Below are 18,963 nucleotides of genomic sequence, written 5' to 3' on the forward strand. Positions count from 1 at the left end.
GGCTACACAGAGAAACCCTGTATCAAAAAACAAAAACAACTTCATTGTTGAAAAGCCTTACTCCTTGGTTACCTAATAAATCATGAAGTCATTTAAGTCTACAAGTCTATTCCCAGGGCTAGAGACATGGCTCAGCCAGCTAAGTGTCTGTCCTCTGGCCCTGTGTGGCAGAGGCAGGTAGCATATGAGTTTGATGCAACATAGTCTACGTGGCTAGTTCCAGGTCAGTTTGGCGTGATACAGTGAGACCTTGTCTCAGGAAAAAAAAAAAAAGTAAATAAGATACACTGTTCCCAAAGATGACCAGGTTTTCTGGCTTGGTTCCCAGTACCCATGTCAAAGCCTCACAACCTCCTGTAACTGCACTCCAATCGTAGATTAGCTGCCTCATGACAACGTTTCTGTTCCATAAGAACCTGACCCAGTGGCATACAGTTCTCTTGACCTTGAACTGTACTGCACCGGGTCTCCTGTGCAGATCCTGCCCGTCTCTCAAGGATAGGCAAGCACTCCTAGCCATGTACTGTTTATATGGCATCAGTGCTGTTTCCTTTGGGAGAGGCTATTAATGAAACTTTAATACAGATTTTAAGGAGGAGGGTTAAGGCTGGGCATGGTGGCACATGTCTTTAATCCCAGCACTCAGGAGGCAGAGGCAAGCAGATCTTCATGAGTTCAAGGCCAGCCTGGTCTACAAGGTGCTCTGGTTGGTTGATTGAGTTTTTGAGACAGGGTTTCTCTGTAGTCTTAGCTATCCTGGACTCACTTTGTAGACCAGGCTGGCTTTGAACTCACAGAGATCTGCTTGCCTTTGCCTCCCCGAGTGCTGGCATTACAGGCCTGCACTACTGCGCCCAGCTAAGAGAGGTACTCTTATAGAAGGAAAACACCCAAGAGCCAGGGTCTAGGCTCCTGGGGAGTAGCTGCTGCATTTGGCACTTTCTTTTATAATGATTTGTTTTCTGGTTGTTTCTCTATGAGACCACATTAAACTCTAGTGAGCAAAGATGGTGTGCCAACTAGGTGTTTACCACCCCACCCCAGCACAAACCAAGACAGGTTTTTGTAACACAGAGAAGCCCATAGTAACAATTTAATATACATTTTTTTACAAATACAGTTTAAAAAATAGAAATAGAAGGCTCAGGTTCACACACAGAAGTAAATGGCATTCATCAATTCCAAAAAAACTTGTAAGAAATCCCAGAATAAGAATTGTTCAGATTAACTCAGAGAGACATGTAAAGCTTAAATAAAATTCTAATGTTGTTCCAACATCAATAGTTGACAAAGTTCACAAGAAACTATATACTTTCAAAATATTAAGTGTTCACATTTAATTGCTATCTGCTCCTCAAAATTAGCAAATATACATTTCTTCTTAGATGGAAAAAGCAACAACTTACCCATTCCCCTGCTCGTATTTGTCCCTTCCCTAAACTATCTTCTCCAAATACACATATACACCTCTGCAAGCAAGAGCACACACACGCACGCACACACACACACACAACTGCCTATGTGTTAGAGCCTTAAAAATGTTAATTCTCTTAGATATGATCTACAAACGGGAAAAAAACCCACAAGTTCAAATAGGAATGCAAATAGTAGCAATTGGTGCAATGTTTCAGAAAATTCGTACAGAAGATGTACACATTGTATTCAGCTGGGCTGCAGCTTCCTCACTGAGCGCTGTTAAAATAGAGCATAGCCATAGATGTCATTTTCTGGACAGTTCTCTTGGGGGCCCTGTGGACCCGCTGGAGTTTCTGCATCTTGATCTGCTTTGGCTCTTTCCTTCATTTCTGTACAATCAAATAAAATACAAAATAGTAGATTTAATAAACAACACTGACACAGTCCGTTCCTCACTTGGGAGTGGGAGGCTATGCCATGGACCATCCAGACACATTTCAGCTGGAGTAGAGACTTGAGTATTAAAAAGCCATGTCATAAAAAATGGTGTTTTTATGGGGTTCTTTGTGGGGGAGGAGTTGGGTTTTTTTCAAGACAGGGTTTCTTTGTTTTAGCCTTCGCTGTCCTAGACTTGCTTTGTAGACCAGGCTGGCCTTGAACTCACAGAGACCCTCCTGCCTCTGCCTCCCCAAGTGCTGGGATTACAGGTGTGCACCACCACACCCAACTACATATGCTCTTTTTTGAAGATTCATAGTTATGTGTATTTGTGTGCCTGTGGTCATTTAATGTGTACCACGTGTGTGCAGGAGCCCTGTGAGGATAAAGAAGGGCATTAAACCCCATGGAACTGAAATTACAGGCAGTTGTAAGGCACCATATGGGTGCTGGAAACCAAACTTGAGTCTTCTGCAAGAACAGTACATGCTTTTGACCACTAAGTTCTCTCTCCTCCCATCCAATGCATTTCTGTTTGTTTAGTTGGCTTGGCTTTTCAGACAGAATCTCATTATGTAACCCTAGTTGTATGGTACTCACCAGGTAGGTCAATCTGGAACTCACAGAGGGAGATCCATCTGCCTCTGCCTTCTCAGTGCTAGGATTTAAAGGTGTGGTCCTGAGTTCAATTCCCAGCAACCACATGGTGGCTAATACCCATCTATAATGAGATCTGGTGCCCTCTTCTGACCTGCTGGCTCACATGCAGGCAGAATACTGTATAAATAATAAAAAATATTCCGTGTTTTATTTTATTTTTTTAAGATTTTATTTATTATTATGTATACAGTGCTCTGCTTGCATGTACTCCTACATGCCAGAAGAGGGCACCATATCACATTACAGATAGTTATGAGCCACCATGTGGTTGCTGGGAATTGAACTCAGGACCTTTGGAAGAGCAGGCGGCGCTCTTAACCACTGAGCCATCTCCCCAGCCCCTTCCGTGTTTTAAAAGGCATACATGTGTATGTAAGTGTGTGAGTGTGAGTGTGTGTGTGTGTGTGTGTGTGTGTGTGTGTGTGTGTGTATGTGTGTGTGTGTGTGAGAGAGAGAGAGAGAGGGAGGGAGGAATAGAGAGATCTTTTTAGGGCTGGATAAGAGACTCACGCTTAAAAGGACTTGCTACTCTTCCAGAGGACCAGAATTTGGTTTCAAGCATGAAAACCAATCAGCACAGTTACATAGCGAGTACCAGCTCAAAAATAAAAAAAGTATTTTTTTGCACATAGTTAATCCAATTCCAGGTTTGTTTCTCTTACTATAGTTTCTCAAAATAGGTAACTAGAATTTTCAATTATTTAAATTATTTGGAAATGTGCCAACCAAAGAATGTTGGTTGCCTGAAAATATATTTTACTTGAAAAGACCCAGGGATATTCATAGCTCCCATGAGCTATGGCAAAGACAGCTCTAAGTCAACTTCTGAAGGAGCTGTGGCTGTACAAGCCCCCTACCTTGAGAGAAAGTACCAGAGTCCTCCCCATCCTGGTGTGCATCAGGGTTCGGCCCCTGGGCCCCACCTACTTCCGGAGCTCCTTCTGGAAGGCAATCTTTAGGCCCATGCCTCTTCTCACGGGCCTTCATAGAGAGGTCTTCAGGCCCCGCCGCTTCTCGGAAGCTTTCCAGTGAATAGTTGTCAAGCCCAGGTGTTGGTTGGCATGTTTCATGGGGATATTTGTCAGACACAGGTGATTCTTGGATTGTTTTATGAGAGGAGACTGTAGGCGCAGTGAGTTCTTCATAGGTCTCATGAGAAACAAATTCAGATTCGGCTGCTTCTTGGTGTGTGTTTGTAGAAAAGTCTTTAGACACATTGCATTCTCCGGTTTCAGAAAGGAAGTCTTCAGTCACACCCATCCCCTGGTCTGGGTGGGAAGTATTTTTCTCTGGTTTGACTGATTCGGGATAGCTTTCAGGCACATCTGACTCGGGGGTTGCTTCAGGTGAGCATCCTTCTGAGCCAGCAGCAGCTCCAGGTGCTGTACAGGGAAGGGCTTTGGGAACAGCCATATCTTGATGTGTTGTAAGAGAGAGGACTTCAGGAATGGCTACATCTTGGCAGGTTTTCAAAGTATATTCTTGAAGCACAGCTGTTTCCTGGCACATTCTAGGAGAGAGCGCCTCAGGTTCGGTCATATCTTGGGGTACTTTGGGATGATGGGTTTGGAACACAGCTGTTTCCTGGCACATTTTAGGAGAGAGTGCCTCAAGTTTGGTCATATCTTGGGGTACTTTGGACGGATAGGTTTGGGGCACAGCTGTTTCCTGGCACATTTTAGGAGAGAGTACCTCAGGTTCAGTCATATCTTGGGGTACTTTGGACGGATGGGTTTGGGGCACAGCTGTTTCCTGGCACATTTTAGGAGAGAGCGCCTCAGGTTTAGCCAAGTCTCGGCACATTTTAGAAGAATGTTGAAGTGTCGCTATTTCTTGGCACGTGGTAGGTGAGCGGCCTTCAGGTTTGGGCTCGTGTTGATGTGTTTGAGAATGGTTCTGTATGGCTACGTCCTGGCACTGAATGCTTTCTTGGTGTACTTCAGGACAGCGTTCTGCAGGCTCAGTTTTTGTGGAGGACGCCAGCAAGGGGAGAGCTTCGGTGGTCACACGGGGTTCAGGGTGCTCAGTCTCTTCCTCAGCAAGTACTGATTCTTCCTGCAACTTTTCCTTTTCCGATTGTGGCTGAGACTCTCTGTTCTCTTGTCTTCTTTGGCCTCTTTGATTTCCTTTTCCTTTTCTCTGATACTTGCGTTTTTTGTGCTCTCTGCAGAGAGACCAGAATTAATGTCAGCAACAGCGCTACAGGGTCCAAATGAATGCTTCCGATATCCACCTTGTCTTTATGGTCATGTCACATGACCTTAAACAAGTCCTTAACCTCCCCAGACATCAACTTCCATGTTTGCAAAATGAACAATTCTAGGTGTTTAATCATTAGGGAAGTGTTCTTTCAGGACTTTATGGTTTTAAATCTAAAGTGTGTTTGAGTGTGTGTATGTGTGTGGGGGGGGGGGTGGGAGAGAGAGAGAGAGAGAGAGAGAGAGAGAGAGAGAGGGAGGGAGGGAGGGAGAGCGCACTTGGGGAGTCAGTGGTAAAGGGCTTGACCTTGCTCTATGTATCTCCTGCAGCCACCTAAACTCAGAACTGGGGAGGCAGAGAGCCCTGGGCCTTTCTGGTCAGCTAGTTGAACCTAATTGAAGAATTCCAGGTCAGTGAGAGACTCCAGGTCAGTGAGAGACTCTGCCTCATAGGAGGTGGACGGTGCTCCTGAAGATGACACCTGAGATTGTCTTCTGTCCAGCTTACACACACACACACACACACACACACACACACACACACACACACACATGCACCTGCACATACACATTGTTTTGTGTGGTTTTTCGAGACAAGGTCTCTCTGGGTAGCCCTGGCTGTCCTAGAACTTGCTCTATAGACCAGGCTGGCCTCGAACTCACAGAGATCTGCCTGCCTCCCGCGTGCTGAGATTAAAGTCACGTGCCACCACATCCGGTACATTTATTTATAGGAGGGAGGGAGTCAGGTTTTTTGTTTAGTTTTATGTGGTTTGGTTTTCCAAGACAGGATTTCTCCGTGTAGCCTTGGCTGTCCTGGACTCCCTTTGTAGACCAGGCTGGCCTCGAACTCACAGTGATCTGCCTGCCTCTGCTTCCAGCGTGCTGGGATTACAGGCGTGCGCCACCATGCCCAACAAAGGGAGGGAGTGTTTTAACCCTAATTAAGGATGTATGAAAAAGCCTATAAAGCTGGGCAGTGGAGACACTTGGGAGGCAGAGGCAGGTGGATTTCTGTGAGTTTGAGGCCAGCCTGGTCTACAAAGAGAGTCCAGGACAGCCAAAGCTACACAGAGAAAGCCTGTCTCAAAAAAAAAAAAAAAAAAAAAAAGGAAAAAGAAAAGAAAAGAAAGAAAAAGCCTATGGAAACCCACTGTTGGGGAAACTAATTAAAATTTTTAATTAGGGCCAAGGAGATGGCTCAGCACCTGATGACCTGAATTCATTCCCAAGATCCATATGGTGGGAGGAGAGAGCTGAGGCCCACACATTGTCTTCTGAGTTCCACATGCATGGATACTCCCACATATTCACATATTAAATAAATAAAATGTAACTTAAAATATAACTTTTAAAAGCCTTGTGGTGGTGGCGCATGCCCTTTAAATCCCTGCATTCAGGAAGCAGAGGCGGGTAGATCTCTGAGTTTGAGGTCAGCCTGATCTACAGAGTGAGTTCCAGGACAGCTAGGGCTACACAGAGAAACTCTCAAACAAAACAAAACAAAATGAAATTATATAGAGCTTGGATAGAAATGTGCTATATGAATGGACAGTGCTCCTCCTCCCCTCGAGAAGTCCTGGGCTGTGGCTGTGGTGACTCTTCTGCAAACTGAAGAGAGGGCCGCCTGGAGTCCCTGCCTAGGCTGGGTTACAGTGTGAGACCCTATATGCCTTCCTCCCCAGTGGGTTGTAGATGTGCACCGCCAAGTCTAACTTTGTCAAATGATAATTCTTATCCTTTTTCCCCCCTTACATTTATTTATTTGTGGGTGGGGGAAGTGCATGTACCAGTGTGTGTGTGTGTGTGTGTGTGTGTGTGTGTGTGTGTGTGTGTGTGTATGTGTGTGTGTGTGTGTATGTGTGTGTGTATGTGTGTGTGTGTGTATGTGTGTGTGTGTGTGTGTGTGTGTGTGTGTGTGTGTGTGTGTGTGTAGGTCAGAGGACACCTTTCAGGAGTTGCCTCTCTCCTTCCACTATGTAGGTTCTGAGGCTCAAGCTCAGGGTATCTTATCTACTGGGCCACCAAGCTGGCCAGTTTATGATATAAAATGCTTATTGTATGCCAAATGTCTAGATTAGAGAGATGATATAAAGTTTGATGGCCCACACCTGAAATCACAGGACTTGAGAAGCAGAGGCAGGAGGATTGCTGTGAGCTTCAGGCCATGTTGGGCTACAGAGTAAAACCCTGTGGGGCTGGAGACATAGCTTAATAGTTAAAAAGCACATATTGCTCTTGCCAAGGGTGCAAATTCAATTCCCAACATCCACATGGGGCAACTTGCAGCTGCCTATAACTCCAGCTCCAGAGGGTCCCGTGCACCTCTGGCTTCATGTCACACATCTACACACACACACATTTTTTTTTCCCTGAGACACGGTTTCTCTGTGTAGCCTTGGCTGGCCTTGAACTCACAGTGATCCACCTACCTCTGCCTCCCAAGTGCCACCACACCCAGCTCACAGACACACATTTTTAAAAACAATAAACGTGCCCTAACATGCCCAGGGTCAATGACTAGGAAGTTGGAGCATTAGGCTGGTCATTTTTGCTCCCAGGCAAGTTCCCCCACCCCTCTCATTTTAATGTGCATGAAGGCTGTTTGCCCGGGTATCTGTGCCACGTGGATGTTGGGAGCAGTGTGCTTGACTGTTGAGCCATTTCTGCAGCCCCTTGTTTTTCTGTTTCTTTTATATTATTGTTTTTATTTATTATTTTAAAATTTATTCTTCTCTCATAGGTTACATCCAAACCACAAGTTTCCCCTCCTGTCACTCCTCTCAGACCCTCCCCCGCCTCCTCTCTCCCCCAGATCCATTCCTCCTCTGCTTCCCTTTAGAAAACAGCAGGTCTCCAAGGGATATCAACCGAACAAGACATAACAAGTTACAATAGACTAGGCATACACCCTCATATCAAGTCTTGGATGAGGCAATCCAGTAGGAAGAAAAGGGTCTCAAAACCAGGCACCAGAGTCACAGTTTTTGTTTTAATATGTATTCTCACTAAGCCCTTCAGGCACGAAACTCACAGTGTTCCAATACCACTCTCTTTTTTTGTTTTGTTTTGTTTTGCTTTGGTTTTTCGAGAAAGGGTCTCTCTGTGTTAGCTTTGACAGTCCTGGACTCACTTTGTAGACCAGGCTGGCCTCGAACTCACAGAAATCCGCCTGCCTCTGCCTCCCGAGTGCTGGGATTAAAGGCGTGCGCCACCACCGCCCGGCAATACCACTCTCTTAAATGCTGGCATTACTTGAATGCACTACCAAGCCAGGCCTTATGGACCTTTTTAACACTAGCAAAATAAAGGATAGCAGGAGCTACCCCTAATAGTCCAGACAGACATCCTTCCATGCTGGAGCCTGCCTCAGGGACTGGTGGAAACACAGAGAAAGAAAGCATGGGCTGGAGAGATGGCTCAGCCATGAAAGGTTAGGCTCACAGTTAAAAATACTAGAGAAAGAAAGACTGGGACATTTCTGTTGTCATGACTCTACTGCTGTGACACTAGGCAAGAGAGATAACCCACCAGCTTCTACTTTTAAAACAAACAAAAACCAGAGGCACCACACCAACAACTCAGAGGACTCTTAGGACAATAGTATGAGCAGGAGTGTGGCTGTGTGACACCCACAGTCAACCCTCTCTCGGGAAGGAGCCTACCCAAGGAGCCATTGTGACGTCTGCTTCTCCTGCACTTCAGCTTTTCTCTTCCGGAGCAGTTCTCTGTTTCTCAAATTCCAGGTTCCAATGATGCCTGCCGGATGAAAAGCAAAGTTACTGAGGAGTGTGCTGTCAAGCCATGGTGTACCTAAGGTTTATTTATTTATTATTTATTTATTCTAAACTAGTATTATTTCACATGCATTGGTATTTTCCCTGCATGTGTGTCTGTGCACCACATGAATGTCTGGTGCCTAAGGAGGCCAGAAGAGGACATCAGATCCCCTGGATCTGGAGTCAGTAGCTGCCATGTGGATGCTGGGAATTGAACCCAGGTTCTCTGGAAGAGCAGACAGTACTCTTTTTTTGTTTGTTTTTTGTTTTCTTTTCTTTCTTTCTTTCTTTTTTTTTTTTAGACAAGGTTTTTCTGTGTAGCCTTGGCTTAGCTGTTCTAGACTCACTCTGTAGACCAGGCTGGCCTTGAACTCAGAGATCCACCTGCCTCAGCCTCCTGAGTGCAGGGATTAAAGGAGTGCACCAGCATCGCCCGGCTTCAGACAGTGTTCTTAACTGCTGAGCTGTCTCTCCAGCCCTCTACAGAATTTTAGAAACCCTATTCTGGGTTTTACCCTAGATTTGTGAGGTCAAGGACCATGTCTTCCTTATCCTTACACCTTTAAAAACATGTAGAGGAGCCTTCTTCGTTGAGATAGGGGTCTCCCTATGCAGCCTGCCCTCGGGCTCACAGAGACCCACCTGTCTCTGCACCTGGAGTGCTGAGTTAAGAGTGCTGCAGCAGCGCACCCAGTGGAGCAAGTATTTTTGTTTTTTTTTCTCTTTCTTTTTCATTTTGGTTTTTCAAGATAGGGTTTCTCTGTGTAGCCTTGGCTGTCCTGGACTCACTTTGTAGACCAGGCTGGCCTCGAACTCACAGTAATCTGCCTGCCTCTGCCTCCCAAGTGCTGGGATTAAAGGCGTGCACCACCACTGCCCTGCTGGAGCAGACATTTAATGAGCATTTGAGAGTGAAAAGCTTAGAGACCTACACAGATGGTATTTGTTCATCAGTGTGCTATCAACCTACTGACTTATTCAAAATAAATTTATATTTGTATGACTAATTTTAAAAAAAACAGGCCATGTTCTGTCATCTTTGACATAATAACCTGTTTTTATTGCATTCCCTGTTTTCATCCAGCCCATATATTACACAAAGGAGTGATGATAGCATACCATGATTTTATCTTTTATTAACCTAACATTAGATCAAAAATAGTTCCTTTAACACTATAATTTTCCTATGTCGTGGTACTTAAGCTAGGTGATACACTCTCGGGTCAGGCACTCCTCTCACAGGAAGCATATAACATGTCACTTATTTCTTTTCCTTATATGTCAAACTGTAATAATATTCAACTAATAGCTGGGCATGGTGGTGCATGCCTTTAATCCCAGCACTCAGGAAGCAGAGATTATTATTATTATTATTAATTGGTTTTTCTGAGACAGGGTTTCTCTCTGTAGCCTTAGCTGTCCTGGACTCGCTTTGTAGGCCAGGCTGGCCTCGAACTCACAGTGATCCACCTGCCTCTGCCTCCTGAGTGCTAGGATTAAAAGTGTGCACCACTAAGCCCAGCTCCTTTCCTTCCTTCCTTTCCTTTCCTTTTCTTTCCTTTCTTTCCTTTTCTGGTAGTGCTGGGAATTGAACCCCGGGATGCTAGGCAAGCAATATGCAGCTGAGCTGTGTCCCCAACCCAGGGATTCTTGACGGGGAAAAGTTTTATTTTTACCAAGCTTTTCTTGAATTTCAGTTTCCTTCAAAGTGTGAGTGTGAGTAAAGGCCACAGTGGTTTTAGCAGTGTGGCACTTTAGCAAAGACATTACAGAATTTTTTTCCTCTATGACACTACAATTCTTGCATGGAGCTTCAGTGATTACTTGTGGATATGGATCTTTTGGATTTGATACTATGTTTATGAGACCCACTAATGTGTGGGGTGACTGACTGCACCTATAAATAAACATATATCACAATTTTAACAATGTTGATGACTACCTTAGTACAATGACAGCATTTGTAATCCCAATGTATTTAATGTTATATATTTATTTATTTGTTTGTTTTTTATTCCAAGAAGGTCTATAGGCTCATTAGAAGCTAAAAGTTTTCAAAGTGGGCCCTAGAGTATTCTCAGAGATCAGGGCTCCACAGAACATTCTGAGAAATCCTGCTTTAGAGCAAACCTTGAGATAAATTAGAAGCCAAAAGAGTAAACATTCATACCGGTCAGGCCCAGTGGAGTTCCTGTTGCCACATCCTTCCAAATATCCTGCCAACTCGCTCTGACACAGAACAGGAGGAGTGTGGTCCTCTTGCCCCAGCTGTTTAGCTATGGGTGTTTTGCCATCTCCCATTTAGGAGAATGTCTTACCAACGGGCTGTCTATTGCACCTTGTGCTTCTCTAGACTGTTGCAGGCTCTTCATATCAAAATACTAAGATGGATCACAGTCCATCTTCCCATAGATGTATCCCATTATCATTTCTCATCCAACCCATATCCAACCAATTAAAAAAGAGATAGAGAAAAAACTGCTCTGAAGGTCTGTCATTACCTGGGGCATGGGACTTCTGTAGATGATGCTCAGAGCCCTGATGGAGCTTCAGATGAGATTGGTCCTTCCCCACGTCCATCTCGCCGCAACACCTCTTGGTATTTGCTCTGACTTCACAAGCAGCCTAGAAGCTTTTTGAAAATATCACAACACTTAAAAAAAAAAAAAAAGCCCAATCAGGTTTGCTTGTCACTTCCCGCCTAAAAGTTTTATCTGGTTAGACCACAGCTGTGGGCAAATCCCACTGTCTTTATCACACTGCACAGGTGTGTGTGAAGCGGGAAATGGCTGGTGCTGGTCCTGTCACCCTGCTGCAAGATTGCTATTCATGCAGGCACAGTCTGGCTTATGCAGCCTCCTGCCCAGCAGTTACGTGGTCCTATTGCCAGTATGTACCTGGATTCCTTTTTAGGACACCAAATGACTGGTGCCATTCCGAGCTGTGACTGGAGGGATGGCATTTTAATGAATAGAGGTGGCAGAGTAGAGGAAGAACCCTGGGTTTAGTTTCTGACCAATTCAGTGGCCCAGAGCAACCCACATCCCTTTCCTGTGCCTCTATTGGCCTGTTTCATGCTTTTTTGTTGTTTTTGTTTTTGTTTTGTTTTTTTGAGACAGGGTTTCTCTGTGTAGCCTTAGCTGTCCTGGACTCCCTTTGTGGACTAGGCTGGCTTCAAACTCACGGAGATCCATCTGCCTCTACCTCCCAAATGCTGGGATTTCATACATTCTTATGAAAGTGAAGGTTAGGGAGTCAGCTAAGGATTAAAATTCCTAGGTGTGGCTCTCTTCACTTTAAGCACCTGGAAACTGTCAGCAAGCCATGCTGTATGACCCGAGAATAGACAACAAATAGACACAAAGCCCCCACTAGGCATCCAAAGCTAATCTCTACCTTGTGCTCACCAGTACGAATAACCTGCTGTTAACTCACCCAGCGGGAGGGGCTGGAAAAGCCTCTCTGAGTGAAAAGACATGGCATTATGTTCCTGAAACGAAGCTGTGGTCAAAGGAACTGATCTCTTCCCAGTGGACAAGCAGACTGATGGAGAGAGTAGGCACAGGGAGGGGACCATGGCCCAGGCAAGGAGGGAACTTGGAGGCCAAGTCAGGAGACACAGGGCCCATTGTTTTCTGGAGCCAGACTGAGAGAAAAATGGTTCGAGTTCCAGAGTCAGCCCTGGTTCAGGTTAGCCTACAGCCAGTGCAGACTTGGAACATGGAGACAGTAGTGCTGGCTTTGAGGATCCCGGCCAAGGCTACTGAGCCATGTAAGACATCTTCCATATGCCTGGCACATTGCTAAGTGGTACCTTTGGTATCTAGCATACTGAACCTCAATAATTTATTCCTAATAAACATATGGGCCTAGCCGGGCATGGTGGCGCACGCCTTTAATCCCCAGCACTTGAGAGGGGAGGCAGAGGCAGGCGGATCTTTGTGAGTTCCAGGCCAGCCTGGTCTACAAAGCAAGTCCAGAAGAGGTAAGGCTACACAGAGAAACCCTGCCTCGAAAAAACAAAACATATGGGCCCAGCACAGTGGCATACACTGTCATCCTGGCACTTGGAAGGTACAGGCAGAAGGGTCAGAAGTTCAAGGCTATCCTTAGCTGCATATGGAGTTAGGGGCCAACCCTGGCCTACATGAGAACCTTTCCTCCTTCTTCCTCTGCCTCTCCTGCTATCGTCTCTTTATATGCACATGTACTATATACCTGGCTGTCTTGGATTCACTTTGTAGACCAGGCTAGACTCAAACTCACAGTGATCTGCCTGCCTCTGCCTCCTAAGTGCTGGGATTAAAGGCGTGTGCTACCACCGCCCGGTGAATGTTTTAATTCTTAAAATTAGTTGGGTGGTGGTTCAATAAAACAGTGTTATAGAGTCTTTCTGAGAATACTTTCAGAGATGGCAGAACTACTCCTAAATCAGATTTTCCCCAGAGCTCTTGACACCTGTTCAGGGATATAGCCAACTAGACAGGATGTCTCTTCTATGCTGCCTTCTGAGCAAGATTGTCAGGATTCTGGAGTGAGCCATAGAGTCCCTGAGCACTCCATACTCAGAAGGGACAGAGGACATACTTTGTTAAAATCATGGTCTCATGTACCCCAGGTTGACCTTGAACTCACTATGTAGCTGAGGTTGAGTTTTGAACACATCTGACTCTTCTGCCCCAACCCCAATGCCAGGAGTACTGGCATTACAGGTGGGCACCATCATGCCCAGCTTATCTGGTGCTGAAGATGGAACACAGGACTTCATAAATGCTAGGCACGTACTCTACAAACTAAGCCATACTGCCAGCCCAAGGCCACACATCTTTATTGGAAGGAAATAGAACTTCAGTCTTTTTGCCCCTTGACAAATCCCCAGCCATTCTCGGCTGCTGCCCCCCTTTTCTTTTATCTGGAGACTCTGTATGTAGAGACTCTGGAGGGTGGAGTCTCAAGTGAAGAACAAATTGAGGGTGATGCTGGGTGGAGACCAATAGAGACATTTTGGAGGGAACTAGATTGGAAGTCAGGCAAGGTGTTTCTGGTGTGATAAGCAGTCAAGAGCGGGAATTTGGAACAGAAATAGCCATGCTGCTATTTTGCACTAACTTACAGTCCCTGTGTCCAGCTCTATTACCAGAGTGTGAGAGACTAAACACTGTAACTATGCGGCCAGATCTTTTTAACAAAAGCTGCCTTATTCGAGACATGTGTGCATAAACCCTCCCTCTAGGCCACAAAGCCTTGGCAGGATAGGCCCAATCCCATCCTGAGTCACCAGTTTGTCCCCATAGCATGATCTTAAAGCAGGCTTGGCTGGCCCCAGTCATCTCCATCAGTGCCCTCACCACCGTGCATAGGGGCAGCTTCCTGGGATGAGGGACGTTCGGCCACTGTGACTTACTTAAAACTGTGCCGTCAGCTGAACTACATTCTTTCTGTTGCCGTTCATCAACGTCCACCTCTCAGAAAGCTTACGTAGGAGGGTGAAGAGTAAAGGCCAGCCTGGGTTACTAGTAAGACCTGTTTGTTTTTAAAAATAAAAAAAGCCTTGACATTTTATAGATTTTCTTCTCTTCTCTTCTCTTCTCTTCTCTTCTCTTCTCTTCTCTCTCTCTCTGTCTCTCTCTCTCTCTCTCTCTCTCTCTCTCTCTCTCTCTCTCTCTCTCTCTCTCTCTTTCTCGCCCTGGATGTCCTGGACTCACTTTGTAGATCAAGCTGGCCTTGAATTCACAAAGATCCACCTGCCTCTGCCTCCTGAGTTCTGGGATTAAAGGTGTGTGCCACCATGCCTGGTTGACATTATGTAGTTTACAGTTGTTGTTGTTTTTAAGTTTACAGGTTTGAAAAAAAATTCAAGGCCAGCCTGGTGTAGAGTGAGTCCAGGACAGCCAAGGCTACACAGAGAAAAAAAGAAAAACAAAAAAACAAAACAAACAAACAAAAACAAAAACAAACAAAAGGGATTTGGTTGAAAAGGCCAAAGACAAGGGTTTGGGTCTGATCAGCTGGGAGGATGGCGTTGTCTTTACCAGAAGGGAAGGTGTGAGGAAGATGAACACTTTAGTTTGAATGTGCTGCTCCAGAGCGAGAGCACATCCAGGAGAACAGCCAAGGGACAGAAAACCAGAAAAGCAGGATGTGCCGGAAGCCAGGTGGAAGCCTGCTTATTTGGTCTCACTTAAACTTCTTGTCAGATTGTGCTGGTGTGAAGTCAAGGAAGGCCTGGGGAGTGCCTAACAATTTCTTTCCTAACAGTTCCATTCAGTTCATTCCAGGCTGTGACACCCAGAGAGGTTAAATATAGATTTGGCTGTGGACATACAGGTTCGACCAGACACATAATTTGCTGAGGCCTAAGGCAAAATGAAAAGCCAGGTCTCTTCCTTTGAATGTCATTAAGATTTTTCAAGATGGCTGAAACAGACAACTAACACGGGGCCTCATTTAGCATTTTACTGGGTCCTTGCAGCGTCTTTACAACACAGATCTTAACATCCTCCCTTCTCATTCAAGAAACTCCATGAGGACACTGATGTAACTAAGGTCACAGACCCAGACTGACAGTTTGAGCTTGGAACCTGGGCCTTCAGCCTCCAAGCCTGACCCTTCTTGAACTATACAAAGCCAGGTATCACGAAGGGGGAAGCCGCTCCTGTCTGGCCACCTGGAGCAGAGGCAGGAGGGCTTGCTTGGGGGAAGAAGGCCCAGAACTGAGAGGCCCTGGCTGGAGGACATCATGGATATCCAAAGAGAGCATAAGAAAACAGCGGAGCCGTGTAGCAGATACAGTTCAGTCGATAGCAACGCCGACTAGAAAATGATAGCAGCATTTTAGGCTAGACTGAGGGCTTTTTGGTTTTCGGGGTCTTTTTTGTTTGTTTTATAAATACATAAATTTTATAATAATATGCTATATTTATTGCTGCTGTTGGCTTTTCGAGATAGGGTTTCTCTGTGTTGCCTTGGCTGTCCTAGACTCACTTCCTAGACCTGGCTGGCCTCCTCCTGCCTCTGCCTCCCGAGTGCAGGGATTAAGGGCAGGCACCACCATTGAGGGGTTTTGTTATTGTTCTTTTTTTTTTTTAATCATTCATTTATTTGAATGTGTAAGTGTGTGTGTGTCTGTGTGTGTGTGTGAGAGAGAGAGAGAGAGAGAGAGAGCGGATGTGTGTGAGTGGATGTGTAAGTGTGGGTGAGTCTATGTGAGTGAGTGTGTGTGTGTGTGTGTGTGAGTCTGTCTGGGTGAGCCCCCGTGTACCCTGGTGCAGATTCCATACACCATATAGATTCCAGGGGTGGTACTCAGGGTCAGGCTTGGCAGCATGTGCCCTTACCCACTGAGCCATCTCCCCAAGCCTAGATTTAACCACTCAGTCCTCCTTCCCCATCCAAGTGTCTAGAATTAGAGGCCTGCATCACTGATAGAACTTTAGAGCCCTTAAAGTAGGGTCAAAAGAGCCTTGGTCTACTTTGGTTCACACCCCTCCGCTAGCCTGCGGCTGTGAAAGCCTCGTGAGCAGGGTTTGAAGTCACCAAAGAGGGCAAAGGGCATGGCTGTGCCATTTCTCTCATAGGGTAATTTGGGTATAGTCACTTAACTCTTTCCATTCCTTAGCTCTCTTTCTCTAAACCAGAAACCATGTGAATTCTGAGGACTAAGGAGACCACGAGAGCTCTTTAGGAAATAAGAAACTTTGTGCAGATGTGAGCACCACACATCTGGCAGTGTTCTATGCATGACTTGAAGAGCTCCAGTGAGGCACCTGGGTCCCTTCCTAAAACACACTGGAGTAGGAGAGTCAGGGGAGGAGCCTCACTGTGCACCCCTGACTAGCCCAGAACTCACTAAGTACACCAGGCTGGCCTACAACTCACAGAAATCCACCTGCCTCTGACACCTGAGTGCTGGGGTCAAAAGGGAGCAGCGCCAACTCCTTTCTTGACAAAATACTTGATGAAGCTTCTTGTCTTTCTTCAAAAAAAAGGAGGGGGTTTTGTCGGCTCTTGTTTCCCTCTCAGTCTGCAGTCATCTGATACCGAGTGCTGTCTCTGCTCACACAGATGCTGCCCTAACACACAGATAATGTCTTCTTCAGCTTCGGAATGGCTGGACCCTGGCTGCCAGCTAGCCACTATCACTCAAAAGTATACACATAGCCAGGCATGGTGGCGCACGCCTTTAGTCCCAGCACTTGGGAGGCAGAGGCAGGTGAACTGCTGTGAATTCAAGGCTAGCCTGGTCTACAAAGCATGTCCAGGACAGCCAAGGCTACACAGAGAAACCCTGTTTGGAAAAAAATTATGCACATATACCTTTAATATTACACATGATGCTATATTGTATGCATGTAATTCTAATGTGTGTATGCACAAATATTAAAGTATTTGATAATAACTCAGCTAGGCATCCGTGAGTAGAAACCTGAAGAAAGACACTTCTGCTTCCACCTTAATCCACCACCTGGCCTGTCTATCTGCCCCTGAACAATGGAACTAATAATACATTCTCAGACTTTCCTCCTCCCACACTCCTTCATGGGTGAGAGGTGGGGCTGAGCGGCGGAACACAAGGTCTGCAAGGTGCTGAGGTCAGTACCCAGCCCTGCAACAGGTTCATCCCACCGCCCTGCAGTCTCACTTCTCCTTCCACCTAAGAGCTTTCCTTTTGTTGTTGTTGTTGTTTGCTTTTCAAAACAGGGTCTCTCTGTGTAGCCCTGGCTGTCCTGGAACTCACTCTGTAGATTAGGCTGGCGGAGAACCCTGAGGGCTGGGAGTTAAAAGGTGTGCACCACCACAGCCCCGCTAAATTTTAGTATTCCTAATGGCAAAACCTAGTAGTCCCTGCCCGGCTTCTGTTCTTCAGCTTTTCTGCAGTCAGCTCACTCAGAGCACTTCCTTCCGCCTCGAAACTCACTGAGGAATCGCGGTTTCTCTGAGCTGTTCATCTCCCTCTGTTCTCTTCCTCCTCACAGGCTGCGCTTTCACTCCCCCCTAGACGATGTGGGTGGGGTTGGCTGAGGATGAGCCCCGGTTCCTCTTGACTTTATGTTCTCATCGCAGACAACTGATCCAATCAGCTACTCTCAACCGTTACAGCCATGCAGCAGTACCAACGTAAAGAAGTATAGAGAGCTCATTTGCAAGTAGTCTCTGATGTGCATTCTTCACTGCCAAGAGGTCTCATGATGCAAAACCTCAGCACAGCTGGGCGTGGTGGTGCACACCTTTCATCCCAGCATTCAGGGAGGCAGAGGCAGGCAGATTTTTGTGAGTTCAAGGCCAGCCTGGTCTATAAAGTGAGTTCCAGGATAGCCAGGACTACAAGAGAAATCCTGTCTCAAAAGACAAACAAACAAAAAAGAAAAAAAGGAAAAGAGAGAGGTGAGCTTAACATTATTTAGGGATGAACAGGAAATGCATTCTTTGCGGTGCTGGAGCTTGAACTCAGGACCTTGGACAAGCTACGATAGCACCCTAGTACTGAGCTACAACCCAAGTCCTTTTCTTTCTTTCTTTTTTAATGACAAGGGGTTTTGTTATTATTCTGGTTGTTTTGTTTTTTGAGATAGGTTTTTCACTAAGTTGACCAGGATGACCCTCATTTACTCTGTAACCAACAACACCTTGAATTTGCAACCCCTTTGACTCAGCCTCCTAAGTAGCTAGGATTTAGGATTACAAGGCTGTGCCACCAGAGCTGGCTTTTCCTCCTCCTCCTCTTCCTTCTCTTCTTTTTTATACAGGATCTCACTGTGTCTTGCCTTGCCTCGCCTCGCACTCGCTCTGTAAAGAAGGCTAGCTGCTAAATGCAGGCATTAAGGCTATGTGCCACCACGCCTGGCAATCCACCTTTTTGTTTCTCCTCATAGCACCTCCACCTTTTCCATCCCTTTGTTACAAGTGTGGGGGAAACCTGAGAAGAGGTTTGTTCCTCTCTTCTCAGCTCACTCTCCCGCCCTGCACAACAATAGCTAGAGCTTAGAATCCTTTAAGGTCTCAGCAGGCCTGTGGAAGGAAGACTAACCTTGGTCCGGAGCGGAAGGTCAGCTTCCCAAAGTTCTCGCCTCCCATTCCAATCAAACAGCACCATTTGCCCTCCCTATTTCTCCTGAGTCTTCCCAGCAGGCCTGGTACCTTTGGTTACCCAGTGCCCAGCGTTCCTGGCAGCAAAGTGATTCCATCACAAAACCTTTGCTGATGATGCTGAGCCAGACGAGGCAGGGGTCACTCTGTGAATTAATAATAGGTACCCAACCCTTACCTGAATCATCTCCCTTGATTTGCCAGCCAACACTATGCCTGGTTCACTGGTAAGACTAGTTTAAAAGAGTTTGGATTACATCCCTAAGTCACAAAAATTTCGAAGGAGACAGAGCTAAGGCTCAAAACCAAGTGGTTCCACTACCTTTTCCCATCTAGGATGATCTCTCTTTTTCAGAACCATCGTCTCACTTGTTAGCACATATTTT

At 45.9% G+C, this 18,963-nt stretch overlaps 1 protein-coding gene across 3 annotated transcripts; it reads right to left on the reverse strand.

Annotated features, from left to right (window-relative positions):
* Positions 1 to 1,078: 1,078 nt before the first annotated feature.
* HEMGN (hemogen) lies at positions 1,079 to 18,649 on the reverse strand. Of its 3 annotated transcripts, none has more exons than XM_084784452.1 (5): positions 18,519 to 18,649; positions 10,993 to 11,123; positions 8,378 to 8,471; positions 3,372 to 4,678; positions 1,079 to 1,805 (listed from the first exon to the last, which is right to left on the reverse strand). In XM_084784452.1, exons 2-5 carry the CDS (start codon positions 11,069 to 11,071, stop codon positions 1,696 to 1,698), a joined length of 1,590 nt encoding a protein of 529 aa, XP_084640578.1. In that variant the 5' UTR covers positions 11,072 to 11,123; positions 18,519 to 18,649; the 3' UTR covers positions 1,079 to 1,695. The 3 variants fall into 3 exon arrangements, with proteins under 3 accessions (XP_084640578.1, XP_084640576.1, XP_084640577.1); XM_084784450.1 differs by having other exon boundaries at positions 10,993 to 11,144; XM_084784451.1 differs by lacking the exon at positions 18,519 to 18,649 and adding an exon at positions 16,370 to 16,477 and having other exon boundaries at positions 10,993 to 11,144.
* Positions 18,650 to 18,963: the final 314 nt, after the last annotated feature.

The sequence above is a fragment of the Acomys minous genome (assembly GCF_964271855.1).
Source record: "Acomys minous genome assembly, chromosome: 1".
Taxonomy (NCBI): Eukaryota; Metazoa; Chordata; class Mammalia; order Rodentia; family Muridae; genus Acomys; species Acomys minous.

Coding starts and splice junctions, on each gene's coding strand:
- HEMGN (XM_084784452.1), bottom strand. CDS start 11,071: ATGGACGTGGGGAAGGACCAATCTCATCTGAAGCTCCATCAGGGCTCT. Junction 8,472..10,992: donor ACAGAAGTCCCATGCCCCAG/GTAATGACAGAC, acceptor TTCATCCGGCAG/GCATCATTGGAACCTGGAAT. Junction 4,679..8,377: donor ACGTCACAATGGCTCCTTGG/GTAGGCTCCTTC, acceptor GTCTCTCTGCAG/AGAGCACAAAAAACGCAAGT.